This window comes from Rhea americana, unplaced genomic scaffold, assembly GCF_003343005.1.
Source record: "Rhea americana isolate MKP2758 unplaced genomic scaffold, rheAme1 scaffold_112, whole genome shotgun sequence".
NCBI lineage: Eukaryota > Metazoa > Chordata > Aves > Rheiformes > Rheidae > Rhea > Rhea americana.
This window is the reverse complement of record NW_028185173.1, coordinates 1468023-1484580: the sequence shown is the minus strand read 5'-3', so window position 1 is coordinate 1484580 and position 16558 is coordinate 1468023. Positions and strand designations below refer to the sequence as shown.

General features: G+C 37.6%; 1 protein-coding gene across 1 annotated transcript in view; it reads right to left on the bottom strand.

The window, feature by feature from the left end:
- MEOX2 (mesenchyme homeobox 2) overlaps positions 1–16558 on the bottom strand; it is a 55849-nt gene that overhangs the window by 13765 nt on the left and 25526 nt on the right. Inside the window, exon 2 of the mRNA XM_085316372.1 lies at positions 582–754. Within this exon, the coding sequence (XP_085172498.1) occupies positions 582–754 (173 nt within the window). The remainder of the gene's footprint in view (positions 1–581; positions 755–16558) is intronic.

Here is a 16558-nt window from a genome sequence, read left to right as displayed (position 1 = left end):
ATATGCAAAAGTATTTCCTGGTCCAGAGTTTGGTGAGCAGGAAACCAATAACAATAATAAGAAATTCCATCATCTCCTCTGCTTTCACAGTGCAGGGTAAGATAAAGTAGTTAAAAATGCCTGTATTCCAGTTTTGCTGGTGCTCCTATTTTTGCTGCCATCTGGAAACAGGATGTTCAGAAACKCTAAACAAATGGCAACTGCGTATATTTAGTAGACTAAACCAAGATGCTCTTATTTGTTGCATGCAGGGATATCAACTGCTTGTACATGCCATACTTGGGGCGTACCACTTTGCAGCCATATCAGTGTGCTCAGATTATAAAAAATGTGCACCATTTTAACACTTATGCATTTATCTTCTGCCTCTGCCTCTTCAATGAACTTAAGTCATTGCTGAGGAGTATAAAAATATAAATTACCTGCATAGACAGACAATAAATGTGTGGCATYGTGGTATAAACATTCATTCTCATATACTGGCATATCTATGAATAATGTGGACAGAGCTCTGCTGTGAAGAGCTGCTAACCACTGGAAATATTGAGCAAGCATTCAAATCCACTATTTTGCATCAGTACCTGTCTTTCAGTGAGGTCAAGGTTTACTGCTATCTCGTATCGCCTCAGCCTGGTCAAATAGTTATGATGAGCAAATTCTGCTTCTAGCTCTCTGATTTGCTCCTTGGTGAAAGCTGTCCTTTCCTTCCTGGGTTTACTGTTGACCTCTGACTTGTAGTTTCCTTCCTGGGAATCTGAAAAAGAAGATGAAAAACGGAAGTCATTACAAGCRTACAGCTAATTAGGAGACAAGCCCAATGATTAACAACATGCTTGCCTTCTACATGAGTAAAGTGCCTCACACTGTCTTCTCTCTGAAATAAAGGAAATATACACTTGCTTGCTTTCATACCTATGGATCCTCCACTGTAAATCAGGAAGGCAGCAGTAATTCTGACAGATGTCAGAAGCTGCTGCTTGCATTCGCGCACGGCAAACATTAAAGCCTTGCAGTGCTTYGTTTCCAGACCGCTTCTCTGTAGAATTTTTGCAAAGCTTCAAGTTCTTCCCATTTCTGGCAGCTCTCAGTGCATCCAACCATGACAGAGTAGGATGCGTATCATTCAATTAGTGTCTTAAAGAGTAATACTTCAAGAGTTGTTCTATCATTTCAATAATACTTTAAGCCAAAGCTCTGTTTTAAAGAACACATGTTAAGGTCTAGTCCAGTTGTACTTTGAGAGAAGGGCAACAGACACAGCATGGGAAATTCAGTGAGCCTCACACGGAAACGAGAGAGCACCTCCTGTGCAAGGGGTTCCCTTGCCCTCATGCCTAGCTTCAGGTAGGGAGATATTATGCCACAGTTTTCTACCGCTAAATCTCATAACAAAAGGTATACTTCTACTCGAAATCAGCGGAGCTATGCTGAAACTGTCATTACCATCCTCCTGATTCCTTTTACTCTCAGAAAGAGGTACATTTGGTCCTGAGCCAAACTACCGRAGTGCCTTTCTGTTGCTGTCAGTTAAGTCTGTTTAAATAAATGCTGTGAAAAGTGATCAAACTGTCAGAAGGAAAGAAGGGGAAAAAAAAAAGAAAGAAAGGAGGGAGAGCATGAGAGAGAAAAAAAGACCCAAAAGAAAAAAACAACCCAAAAAACAACAACAAAAAAAACAAATGGAGGACCGGACATTTATAAGTTTGGAAGTTTGGGAATGGTACAACACCTATAAATCCAAAATTAGTAGGAGATCAGTAGGATCATCATTAGTCAAAATCTGGCTTCATGAACCATCTTAAAAATGTCACAGATAAATTCACACTTCAGCTGCTGACTTAAATAGAAACCTGCATCAGCTTCCAAATGAACAGGCCCATAAGAAATCACTCCCTAGGACTCTGTGTCAGATGAATCATCAACATGCCTGAGACTGTCCAACTGGCCAGTAAGTCTGATTTCAAAACTACAGTCTCTGCATTTATAAAGGTATAAAAAGGTTTCTCCACTTTTTGTCAGTTACCCTGTTGCTTAGAAGGAGAATATCTCTTTTTCTGTTTTGCTTTGTCATGTCAACTGCTGATGCTCGACTCAGCACTACAGTCATAAATTTTTAATGTCTTAAGGAGAATGGGTTTAAATTACCAAACTTCTTCCCTTGTGCTGCCGTGACACACTGGACTTTGCTGCACACGTGCAGTGTACTGCCAGTGCGTGCGGCTGAGGGTATCCACCAAACTCACTGAGTGGGTTTGGGACAAATGGAAGTTACTCAGCCACGAGATACTAGGCTGCAGCAGAAACCTGCTGCAGGATAGGAACCCCTTAGGTGGTGACCAGGGTCAAGGTCTGCTAACCAGCCCAGTCTGGCATAAGCCCGTGAGGAGTTTGAGAAGTGTTGCATTTCAAATATTATGGGAGAGACGGACACCAGATAGGAGTCCGCCATTTATCATCCAGACGCAACAGAGAAAACTTGAGAGATGAAAACCACCCTGAACCTGGCAGAAATACAGGCAGGTCACATTTCTTCCTTTATACTACTAATTGGCAAACTAGAAATAMTATAACTTCTCTCTGCATTTTTAAATTGCAGGAACATGCACATTGCTTTTCTTTCCTGAAATTATCATCTCCTCTGCCACCTCACCATACCCTAGGGAGGTCCGAATACTATGTAGACAACCTGAATTTAAATACTTCTACCCCTATAGCAGCACTCCATTCGATACTGAAGAAAGATACCTAAACTATTTTTCTCTAACATTTTGACTTCCACCATGCTTGAAAGCATGTGGATGTACATACTGCTCATCTACATTATGACATGGAAACATACTTTGTCCAAGTCACTGCTACAATCTTTTTTAATCCCCTGGTAAATCTGTGCCTATGCAAGGCCATGAGCCAAGGAGACTTCCCATGTTGTTACTTGCTGTAGAAAAGATCCCTTGCTCACTGATGCCCAAACTAAAGGTTGTGACTTTAAATAAGTGTGCTGCAGCTACAGATGACATGGACACCATACTGAAAATTCAGTACTAGAAATAAAGACATAAGCCTGGAAATGCAACAGAAAGTGGGGTCATGAATACAAATATTTGGTAGCTACTGCTGTAGCTACTGTAGAGAAAAGTCAAAGAGGATACTTCAGGAGTACCCATCCAAACATCATTCAGGAAAACTTGGATCTAAGTGACTGAAATTCATAACACAAGCAATTTTTGTGCAAGCAGATGGTTCCACGATGAAACTAGTGTTACTGCACAATCAGTAAAACATAATAAAACAAGTCCTCCTGTTGGTTAATATCCCAAGTCATACTCTTAATTCTGAGTTTTTATGAATTTATGAATGCTGTTAGCATTGAAATTCTAGGTTCCTTGGATCCTGGTGAAAGGAGAAGGAAATATAACTGCAGGTGATTAGCATGTGTCCTTCATGTTTACCAGGAGAGAGGATWCAGTGCTGCTAGTAAGGTTAATCCACACTGATCCTGTAAAAATATAAGCCTGCTTGGGCAAGTTGTTATTTACACATTCCTGCCGTTGCTGGATACGGGCTTTAAGGAAATGTCAACCTGTGAATGTCCGGCAGCCACAGTTCTGTCAGCGGTATGATTTCATCAGCAGACTAACACAGTGGCAAAGTTTCAATGATTTGTTTATTTGTTGCGTATGGCATTGAAGTGCTCGCCGTTTGCAGCCGTATGCCTGGAGAGGCACAGCCCAACCTATGCTCTGGCCATTTCTGTGCACAGATCWCTTGTTGGCTCTTTGCTTGGTCATACAAACCTGTTTTGGCTGGTATGACCTGCTAACATGGTCATAAATCCCTTATTCAGTGTGGGGCAGCTCGGACGATACATTGAGAGGATTCTGACAGAGCACATCTCCTTTCCCTCCCGGCAGCAACTAAGAAGAAAATGTTCATACCTATATTATGTCAGATGTGTTGGTCTGCAGTAGCTCTGCAGTGCAACGGAAGAATGCAACATCATGGCCACTACGGCTGTAGTAGCTTTTGCCAGCTCAGGTGCTGTCTTTAGGTGACCGAACTGCAAGATTAACTCTTAAAGCTCCTTGCTGTAGTGACACTGAGTCATCGTCCAATATATGGAAGAACAGAGCCACAAATTTCTAACTGGTATTTTGTGTGCGTATGTGTCACTGTTTACCCTCTTTGAGTCACTGGGAATGCTAACAATTTAGGATACTTTTACAACTCCGCTCAAACCAAGTTAGAAACTATAAATCTTTTCAAACACATTGTTGATAATGTGTTTACTGAATCAGATTTTTGTAAGAAATACATAAAATTGCTAGAAAAAATGTTAAAATGTGATCATTTTCATTTCTTTAAACATCCACATCTCCTAGGGCATCTTGTAATAGTCAAAATACTCTGAGAAAGCACATGATATACTCAAATATTGCTGAAAGGAAAAATTGGCTAAGTATGCAGAAACCCTAGAAGGGGATTACCTCTCTTTCAATAATGAGATTTACACAACTGAATGATTAGAATTCTCGGGAATCTGGTTCAGGAAAGGTCTGGATAATGCTGGCTTTGAAATCAGAGTGCAACCTAGCCAGCTCTCTGGATTCTGAGATGCTGTGAGCTACAATGCCATGAAGTGATCTCATCAAGTGTGTCTACTGAAGATTTAAGATAATTAGARTAATAACTATGCCAGCAAGACGTGAGGCAATGGTATTTTGCTTAATGCATTTAAAATATTGAAAATGTATATAAAAACATCTACTTAGACCAATGCCAGTTAGGTGAGTGTCAGTTGTCAAATCCTGCTGTCATTTGATTTTCTCTGCTGCAGCGTTCCTGTGGTTCCTGTACAGACTGCCTTTTATTTCCCATTAACATCACGCTACTTAGAATAGTAAATTTTAGAAATGTCACCTTCATAAACTTTGGTTATTTTAATATCCAAAGTAGTAAATCTAAGGATTTTTTGGATTGCTTCTTTTTTAACAATCTCTATAGAGCCAGGATTGGGAGCTCCCAGATCTTTCTGACCTTCAGCTCTCTGTTCATATCACCTGACTAGTTTCTCTTTGGTGGAAAATGGGTGGGAGACTTGGAAGAGATTTTTGGCAGAACTCATGTCAGCCTACATCTGTTTTGCAGCTGTTGCAACTAAGGCAAAAGAAAAAAAAAAGAAAAAAGAAAAGAGGGGGGAAGGAGAGAGAGAGAGAAGAAAAGAGAGAGAAAAAAAAAACCCTAACAACCTTAGTTTTCTTCTACTGGCTATATCTTATGCCAAATGGTAGGTGCAGAGGCAGAGAACAAAGCCTAGGGGGATCTACATTATGCTCCTTACCTCTCAAAAAGCACACAAAATATATACAGATGGTATAGACCACTTGATGAAAAATACAGCAATCTGTATTGTCTCCTAGCCAAAGTCTAGCATGCTCTCAGAAGACATAGCCTATATGCAGGTATTARTACCTTATTAGTCTTTCTTTTGCAAACTTTTGTTCTTTGGATCTCTACTTAAAGACCACTTTGAGGGCTACAGGTTATGCCACTTTTCCGGAATTGTTACTATGAGCTTTCAAAACTCCRGTTAGGATCTTTAACATCTCCTGTTAGACAAAAATGCTGGTTGGTAACTGATGTAGTGGGTACCATTTGGAAAGATATTCAAACTTATAAATGACTGYTCTACAGATCTTTTGGAGGGTTAGATCTTTTCCTAAGCTTAGCAATGACTCAAAAATTGTTACAAAACTCATTACTACTTGTGCTCCATCCTGAAAAGTTATTTCTATTTTTACTCTAAGGAGYAAAATTGCTGTTAATCCCAGCATTCATAAGGTCTTGTCAGAGTTCCTCTCTCCTTCTCTCTGCATCATTGCTTTGGAAAACAGGAACATACCAAGTAAACACAGCACATATACTGCACATACACTTTATGTGCAGAATATGAAGAGCAGTCATTTTGGTATTTTTCCTTTTGATGCAAGCCTAGGTAAAAAAGGACTGCTCATAGAATAGGGAGAAAATACCGGACAGACTACCAGTGATGCAAACATCTACTACTAATTGGGTTGGATCGGAGTCATGTGCAATATATGCAAGAAGCACATGCTATTTTTCCTTGGATTATTTCAATAGCTGACATACTATAATATTTTTAGCCAGAAATGAACTTTCAGTTAATTGCTGCAATGTTAGATCTCAGACAAGAATTTTCAAAAAATAAGTAAGATTACTGCTAGTATTTTATTAGCTACTACAGATAGTTGTCAGATTCTGATAGCTTTATTTACCATGAGTAGTTACAATAACAACTAATAATCTGTGACAAAAAAGCCACCAGAATTTCATACCTAGAATCATTATTCAATGTCCAGTTTTTGCAACTTGAACTCACACTGGGGAGCACTCATTCTCAAAAAGTCTCTTAAGTCCTTACCAGTACAAGACTGAACAGCCCATTTCTAGATATATTTCACTATAAATTTATTTGTGAAGTTGCATGAATTAAATATTCTTAATTGCATGCTTTCCTATCAATGATGTTGCAGGGGGACAACCACTACATGATTATTTACTTTAAAATGAAGCAATCCGTACAAATAATTCAAAGTGAAAAGCTTGTTACTTCTGAGTAACTTAATGCTGCATGAAAGAGCATTTCTTTCAAACTTAATTCCTCTACATTCGTTTAAATCACTAATGTGTAAACAAAAGCTTTAGAGCTTCTAAACATCAATGGGACAYAACAATGGTATGTGATTCTATGCCAAATGCTATTTTTGCCTTCAAGACATTAGCAATATAAACTTAATTAAAATTACTTTAGTATTAGGGCAATAATCTAGGAAAACATCATTAATCTGAAATACACAAATGAAGAAAATATCAAGTTTGTACTATACAGCGGCAAAGGGATATTATGAAGGTGAGAATAACTTTTAAAATGTTTTTTAATGGTTGGAAGTCTATATTAGAATATTAGTATACAGTTGAATTCCTTACCTAATTGTTTCTGATATTTTATAGTTAATCATATTTTCTGACAAAATGAAATAGTTTACTGAGATACAAGCAAGGTCTCCACTTGCTTCCAGCAAATTTTGCCAGTAACTTCATGTGCAAAAAAGACACAAAAATATACCCAGAAATGGTCAGTTTCAAACATTTTCAATATTTAATACAGAACACTACACAGTTTTCCATTACTTTTTYCCCTAACTTTTCAAATAAAAATTTCCCAGAAATGCAAGCTCACTCTGAATCCCAAGCATTGTCCAACTGCTTTTCAAGTTCCTAAATTAAATTCTTACTCCCCACAACATCTTTTGAGTATAATCTGTGTCCTGAAAGAATTAGTCAAACCTGGGCTAATTAAAACTGCATAGTTACGTTGACTTCAATGCACCTACACTTATTTGCACCAATTGAAKATATATGATCAAATGCTGCATACTTAAATAATCTATTTTTTGTTTCATCATCCTCTTTCATTAAAGTTAGTATTCTTAGAAGGTTTTGCTCAGTTAAGGAGTGTAGTTCCTAACCACAGAGCATAGTCAGTTTGAGTGCCTCTTTTGGGAATGTCATTGAACGTATTTGTGGACCTGCAATTTGCAGAACACTTTTGTCGAATATTCTCTTTGAAAATTGGAACAAGCAGCATCTTCATTTCCATAATTCATAACTGTACACGTGCAAATGGGCAAAGCTGCACAGTAGCACTAGTGTAACATCAAAATTACATGAATTCTTCTTTTCATTCTAATGAAAACAAACTTTTGTTTGCTTATTGAGTTAATGCTTTCTAACCCAGTCTGTGACAATTTACAATTTAAAACGGCCTTATATCCTCTCCCAATAAAAACATGAATTGGCACAGCAAAACCCGTGGGTATTCTGAAACACATTATATGCCATCCTAAACCATTACCTWCTAGTTGTTGCTGCCAACTTTTTTTGTTATTACTGCCTCCTGAAAGTAGAAGTTCAGGAATTATATTACCGCATCGGAAACATTGATTCATAGCAGTGTGATAGCTAATGCTCTAGATACCTATGCTGGGAAAGATGTGTTTCTGCCAGTTCATCTTTTCCATCCTACTACATAGCATATACATGTCCCTTATTACTCCAGCCTTGCAAATATGAATACCAACATATGAATTATCTCGTGAATATTTGCACCAGTCAGTAGATGTTCACATGGCAAACACTACATTCAGTMCATTAGCTTGTATAATTATGGCTGATATTAGCAAAAGAGATTTGTGAGACACTTAAAAAAAMMCCCAAAAATATAAATTTGTCTAAAAAGTCAAAACATAGGAGCTTACATAAACCTTACGGGCTGCATTTCAATAGGAATTCATCTAGCAGCCCCTCCAATTCCCATTTTTAGTCCCTGAGATACATTTCTTACATCCACCAGCAGATAGCACATACACGGAGATTGTTCACATATTCCCAGAACCATTTTTATAATTAGCTTTCATTTAGAAGAATTTCAGTAAATGAAGGTGCCAGCCACCAACTCCATCCCTCTGCAGTCCTCTGTAGTAAGTCCTCTGGTGTAAAACATAACCTGCTAGCTAAAACAAGGAATCTTCCCTAAGACAGACCTCTAAATGGAAGAAACAGGAGCTGACGTGGCAGTTTATGGAATTTTCCCTCTGTCCTTACGGAGGAGCCTTATGGATCTCAGATATCTGCCGCAGTGGGGGATTTTCCCTACCCTGAGAGCAAGACTCCCCTGCAAGTACATGGAAGTTGGAGAGACCAAGACCACCCTAAACACTGCCCATGCCACGGTCACCAGCAAAGGGCTGGCCAAAGCCCTTCCCTGGGGACAGCCTGTACCAGCACTCCCTTTCAGCCCCACTTTATTGTAAGAATATTTAGGAAAACAKTTTTTTCCTACAACAATGGTATAGGAAAGTTGTAAAGCACTACAAACTGTAGAGAAGTGGCTGCTTAAGAAAAGAAAATAGCATATGATGCACAGAACTTATTTACCTCTCAGCAACTCTTATCTCCCTAAAACAGTGGGCTGTAGTTTTCATTTCAGCTTCATGAATCAGGCAGACTTTTATCCTGCCAAGAATACTAGACCAGACAGCATAGGCAATGTTGTGGGACTCAGCTTTAACAAAAAGCCATATTTAATTTATATCTGAAAACGAAAAAACTAAAATACTTAAATGGTAAAGAATGCATTCAGTATGTTTTAATCATTTTGGCCAGTGAGCTTTGTGAGGAAATGCTTCCTCTCAAGAATAGGTGGATCTGTCTGTATGTCACGACTAAACTATAATGCAGGTTGCTCCACTTTACATGGATTTTATTCACATAAAATACATAAAATACAAAATATTTAGCTTGAGCAATTAGCAGTGACAAAAACAGAGATGTGGCTAGGGAATGGTGAAATATGTTTCTTAGCCTTCTAGCTAAGAAATATATAGCAAAATTATACCAGCATGTATCCTGCATGAGCTATCCAGATTTTAAATATCTTGAAAATAAATAGTTTTTAATTTTTTTCTGCCAGTCTGGGCTGCCTTAATATTCAGGATCCAAAGTACAGTTGGGATAGGCAGAGATGTTAACTAATGCATTTTAGAAACCTGTAAGTTGTTTCTAAGTTAACTTCTCTACATAAATGGCCATTAATTTTATATGCTTTCAAATTTCCATTCAAAGTCCCTTGCATTTAAAGAAGCTGTGCGTTCCCCAAATGCTTCCCAAATGGCAGTCAGCTCTTGCTAATAATTCTGTTGCTTAGAAAGTTCAGACCTTCTAGATGTTATTTGTAGAATCCAGAAGTAAAACACTTTTAATGAGGTGTTGGTGCAAATTTGGTACATAAAGGTCTCCACATAAAGGTCTGAATTATTTAATTTTCAAATATAGTAATAAATCACTGTGAATTTCCAAATATCATTCTAATAAACAATTGTTATTGTGATTTACCCACATGCAAATAGACTTTAGTTTTTTCAGAGCAACATCTKTAGGCATCTTATGGTGATTCAGCATGCAGAAGAGGAGAAGGCCCAAGGTCCAAAGCCTGATGCTCCTTCTCACCTAGCAGAGGTGCTGTGTAGAGATAGCGCCCTCCCTTCCCACACGTAAGACAGTGCCTTAAAAACAAGTAAAAGCCAATGCCTACTGCAATAGTTGTAGATCTGTTAAGAGGCCACATTGTGCCACTAACATTCACTACAGCAAACAGCCCAGAAACGAGCGTGCCATTTTTGCACACTCCTAAGCACAGGACAAACTCCTGTAATTGCAGCGGTGCAAGTGTGGAGCAGCTGCAAGGATCCCAGCGGAGCCGCTCCTGAGTCACCAGGGCGTCAAAGCCAATTCTCACCCTACCAGAACTCCCAACTTCCTTTGTGTACGATCACGAGCGATCTTGAATTGATTAAAGAAGGATATTTTCTTAGGCTCCCGCATAGTATTTTCTCAAAATATGTATGCTGAACTTACAGTCAAAATCTTGCTGTCTTCTAAGTTTGCTTTTTCTTTTTCTTACTGCAAATGCATGAGCTCCTGTCTGAACAAAAAATAAATAGCTTGTGCTTAAGCCAAAGAATCCAGGCTTTCAGTTTTCCATACTTAGCAATAAAAGTTGAAATACTTACAAAAGTTTAATGTGGTTGGAGTTTCTTTAGGGCTCCATATTGCCTTACTCACCCATTTTTCCAAGGCAGGTCTTCAGGATACAGTTACACAAGGGACAATAGAAACTGATACCAACAACTCTACTTCAGCTCTTTCTAAGAATTATTTTACTGCTACAGGAAAAAGGAAGCCGTTTCACAACAACATTTTTCAGGGCAATTTTTCAAAGTGTTTTACACTGGCTATTTTTTTTTCCCATTCATCATGAAACAGATTTCTTTGGAACTCTTTAATGATGTAGTGAAATTTTTATATATGTTGAACATGTGACAGAAAAAAACAGTGGCTGGAGCAAATCTAACATCCAATATTTCTACTTAATCCTCTGTTAGCATGCCCTTTCTCCTTTCTCTTTATTTTTAAATCAGTTTGCCTCAAGTGCTTTTGCTCTTTTTTTAAACTTTCCTTTTAAAACACCCATAACTCGCCTCTGCAGTGTATATAGCACCTTGCAGAATCGCCGGTTCACAAACCGTTTTCCATTCCCCAGTCTCGACCAGTGTCCTGGTCCTTCCGAGAAGCTGCACCGAGTCGTCCTCTGCCTCGTTGGCTCTGTTTGTCAGGTTGGCTCAGCTCGTATGGCACCGGCAGCTCTCAGTACGAGGCACAAATGCAACCCCTCGCTGTTCCTTAAGAGATATCATAGACTGCTGTGCAAATGAATATGCATGCATATGTTTTAGTGATATGTTTTGTAAATCTTATTACCCCTCAGAAAGCATTAAAATGACGCCAACAGGCCCAGCTGTGCTCATAACATACCTTAGTAGATATCCAGACTTTTTTTTAAGAACAGAAGAAACACACACACCCCCCCAAACAGGGTTGCTGGTATGCGTGTTCTCTACTATTTCGTTCACAGTTTACCTAACAACGTTGCGCTGAAATATATGACTAACTATAAAAATGGAAAAACAGTGGAAAGTCCTTTCCCACATGCAATTAAATGGAATTACCTGCCTTTCAGGGGAAACCAAAATAAAAAAGGGTTATAAAATAAAATTTCTCAGATGTTTAAACTATTTATACTATTGGCTTTCAGATCAATCATGAAAGTATTCATTTTTCACTTAAAACTACAACTATCTGTAAATTAGACAAAGATCCCCTAATGACTAGTTTAGACGTCCTGACAATCAGCTGTTTTTGACTTACAAGTCCTCCCACTCAGTGGCTTGCCACATTTTCCTTTCTTTGTGTTTTCTCAAATGATTATCGTGAATGGCAGAATCCTTAAAAAAAAAAAAAACCCAAAGGATTTGTCATGCTTGAAGCTAAGAAAATTTCCCTTTTAGAACTATAGTATAACTGTTAAAAGATGGAAAAATGCTCATATGATCAAACAAAAAACAAGAATAATTCTCTAAATCAAATATTGGGTAAATGAACTAAATCTGTAAAAGAAATAAAATCTATCTAATAGTGCAGGTTTAAGTTTTCTGCAAAATCTATTTTACTATTAATTTTACAGTCCTGGTTTCTAGGGTGTTTTGGTGAATAATTTTTCTTGCTTGCTAACAATCAAACTCGATGTGCAGTTAAAGTTTGTGACTCATAATAGAAAGCTTTGGCAGGGTGCAATAAAAAAAAAAAACTTTCAACTTTGATGTGAGCAAGAGCCGCAACATAATTGTTTGGAGTACTTCCTATTATTTTAAGATTACAATGCAAGAAAATATTTACAATATGTCTAAGAGGGAAATTCACTTTAACTAAGGCTTCAAGTACAGCTTATGAGATGGCAAATTTCTGTGTCATAGTTGCACTGTCCCCTTTTAAATCTGCATGAATCTAGCAGCTACGAAAAAAGCAGTTTAGGGTCCTAAGCTTACTTTATACATCTAAAATGGATGACTACTTCCAAATTAGTTGATATTCCTTATATAGTCTTGTATTTTAATTTGGAAAGAGAAAGTACAATAGTAAGAGCCTGATTTTAAAACATTTCAGTGTGTACATAAAGTTCTGCAAAATCAGGTCTCAAGTGGACATTTGAGAACAGATATATTTAGAGATAGAAAAAAGAGGAAAAAAAAAAGAAAGAAAAGAATCCCCCAAAACCCAAGAGTGTCCAGCGATTAGACCACACGTTCACAGTACGTTAGTCATATCCAAAGGTCGGTTTGTCCCCAGCTTCACTTCCAACTCTTTTTCAGTAACGGAAAGTCTTTCTGTGATCACAATATTAATACAAAAGTAGAACATTTTATTTTCCCAGATAAGAGAGACTATTTGGCACACAAATGTTAAATAGCATGGCCTGACTCTTCTGTCATTCAACTCACACAACTCACTGTGTCTAAGCTGGAGAAGAAAGGCCTTCCTGGTAAAGTAATGTGTTAGTGATACGGTCTGACAGTGCATGTCAAAGCATAGAAAATCCTATGTATTTTTACAGTCCTAGCCATTCTATCCTTTTAAACAAGATCACTTTAAATATCTTATTCCACTGGGATAAGAGAATTAAGAAACACATCCTGTTGTCATTACAGTTGAAGCTACAAGTTGGATGAGTGTATTTTTTTTCTCTACAGTAAAACTTTAATACTGAAAACAAATACAAAGGTAATTTAATTCTTCTCTAAAATAGCCCAGATAAATCACCACATTCTCGTTTTTGAACATTTGTCTCCAGCAACGGCTGGTAGACGGGAGGTAAAACACCAACCGCACTTTTGATTCTGGAAGTGCTGAACTCCACCTAAGCAATGAAAGTTTTTGGTTTACTTTGCTCTTCTTTGCAACCATGTCAGCTACGGTTGCATACTCTGCAATAAGAGTGGACCAAATATTTTTTATTACCAGACACTAGAAATGGAAAAAGGAAAAGATCAATGAAATCATCTAGCATATCTTCTGCGTGATGTAGGCATGTACCCTGAAAAGTGGAGACTTGAAGCCACAGTGAAATTGCAGCATGTATCTGGGTAACCAGGAGTTCCAGGGCTGGACTTAGGGCTGTTGCAATGAATCTGACAGTGTTACGAGGGTGGGGCTGGAGACAAATCCCCCTCTGAACCTCAAGAAATACACTCTCAAACTTTGTTTTTGCAGCTCAGGAAAGGAGTATGCAGCAGCTCTGAAATGGCACAAAGTTCAGGGGTATAYTAAGAAGCTGAATATATGCTTGCAGCTTTCCAACAAAATGAGATATAGTAGTCAGATACGAGTTCTGGGGTGTTATTCTTTTCAACATAAATATTTTTCAACATAAAATAAAAATTTCAAACTCTTTCAGAATAAAATCTTTTCTGCTGTTTTTCTTTTTAATATAAAACTTTATCCCATCTAATTTTAAACTACTCAGTCATTGAGTTACCACCCAGTTGAATAAGCTGATTGAACATTATACTGTTTGTATAAAGTGTATCTTATTTTTAAACTACATAGCTTTGAAAAACCTTCATGCCAACCAAGGAGCTGTTTCAATAATTTTATCCACTGATAACCACCCAGAATATGGGCCTCTCGCATTCTTCCTCAGGATCTTCATGTGGAGGCAAAGGGGAAGCCTGCGAATGATGGACTGTTCCCTTAGGGCAGCCCTCCTCGTGATATATTTACTGGCATTTTGTCCTGAATAAAATAGAATAGAAAATGAAGAATCCAATCTAAATGGAGGACAGCCTAGAATACAGTATTAAACTACCACAGGAACTGTCCCTTGGGTGATCAAATGCCATGAGATGCACGTAAAGGTAAGTTTTGAAAAATCTTCTTCTCTCACTTGCCCAGCTTTTTGGTGAAAACCCCCGAGCAGCACCGCACAGGACTCAGCAGCTTGCCGCTGGGTTATTTTAAAAGTCCAGCTAGCACGACTTGCATCTCCCTTCCTTTGCAAGGTCCCTAGTGACTCCAGCAACCAGAACAAATGTCACTGGAGCTTGGATTTATTTTAAATGCTGGGCTGAACATACTTTGATACAGCAAAATCCTATAAAAATGGTATTTGTTGAATAACTGCGCTGGGTTGTTTTACATTGTTGCAATGTTTTCCAGGGGATTTATAGGTCTCTAGGGGCACCGAAAATATGGAGCAATTGCCTCTTTGGCAGATGTAAACATGGATTTTAGTAAATAGTTAATATAGGCTGGTGTTACAGCGTTTTGGCAGATGTTCCTAGTCATAAACAAGCTTTCTCCATCTTTCAAAACAAAAMCAAAAACTGGATAGTGACTTTCTCCACCATCCAAACCCCCAACTTTCTTCTGAAACAAAATTGGACACGGTTCATTTCACAGCTGAGATCTGAGGCAAAATTCAAAATGAAGAGAGGTTAAAATGTTGGTCTGGTTAGGGTTAAGATTATACTGCATTCACATAAAAGATAAAGAAGCATAACATTCTGATATATCTGATGTTTTTATGTAGGACTGCCTTGTTTCCATAAAACAGCAAAAAGATAGCTACTGTTTAACTGAAGAAACTGATGGAAAATCCTCATTACTATATAAACAATGGCTTAGGCATAAAAAGTGTTTAGTTAATGCATCTGTGCATTTAGCTGAACACTAAGCTTTGTCTAAACACAATTTAGTGCCTTCCTACTCCCATATATTTTCACTTTCTTTCTGAAAGCAGGAAATCTGTGTCTTCTCATGCCTCAATAATGTAAAATAAAAAAAAAAGTTAATGATTTTTGTACTGAGTGTTTTGCCTAGTCTGACAGAATCGCAGGACATTGTTTGTAGAGTTGGACTTTCCCTTTCAAGTCTGCCTTTTCTTTTGCTAATTTTTACCTCATTTTACTTTACTTTCCAAGGGAGACTTTGGTTTACCATCATCATAAAAGACCTCATTGGTTACATCATATAATTATTCTATTTTGGGATTTAAACTGTTTGCTTATTTGGTGTTCTGTCATTCAGCTGGCTATCTAGACCTAAAGCTAGAGGAAAAAAAAATCACGTAGTCATGCAATTATAATTAAATGTTTTCCTTTTACTTCCCTTAGCTTTTAAGTCATGTCAGTAAAAATGTATACATAATCCAATTTTAAAATGATCGCTTCCATTTCTGGTCCCACCAATTTTACCTCTTACAAGCTGGTTTAGTCCCTAATAAAAAAATCAGTACCAATTCCTTTCTGTCTTCATTCATTTTCATGATGGAAGTTCACACTCTTAAAGCATAAAATGTCTTTTACATACAACAACGAAAATCTAAGTAATTTCCATTTCATTTGCAAATAACTGTCATGTAAATTAAGCTTCAGTTTTGTAGACCAAATGAGAAGATAATGATAAGGCAAAGCTGAAAAATAACATCAATGAATCACTGGTTATTCCTTGCTGGATTGCACCAGCGGTGACCAGGTAAGAACTTTAAATTAACTATCCTCCTTCAATGTTTTAATGTCCATTAACTTATCCACACACTGACATGCAAGAGAAACAGGATTATTTGTGTGGATAGATGCTCTATTTGTAAATAGGACCAGTACTAAAAGCCACTGAATAGGTCCACGCTTGCTTTTGTGTATCTTAGTACATCAAAACGCCTTTTAATTGGTTAAGAGTTAATTCTGATTTGTTTTCGCTCGCTTTGTTTTTCACTTGTATTGAGAAAGAATAGAAGCCTATTTCTAACAGGTTGCTACTACTTAGAATTATTTATTCATCATTACTTCTCAGAGGAGGGGTATTATCTGGACCCTAATGCATGACCTTACTAAGCTTTTCCCTTTCAAGGGAAAGTAATTAATTAATTAATTTTTATAATAGTGCTTGGAAACAACAACTGAAAAGCCTAGCTAGGCAGGTTAGCTCCTTAGCTAAAAGCACATTTATTTTGCTCAAAAAATGTAGACAGACCCCAGGAGCTTTTTCCTTGAATGAAGACATCTCTACACGAATAGAACATGACAAA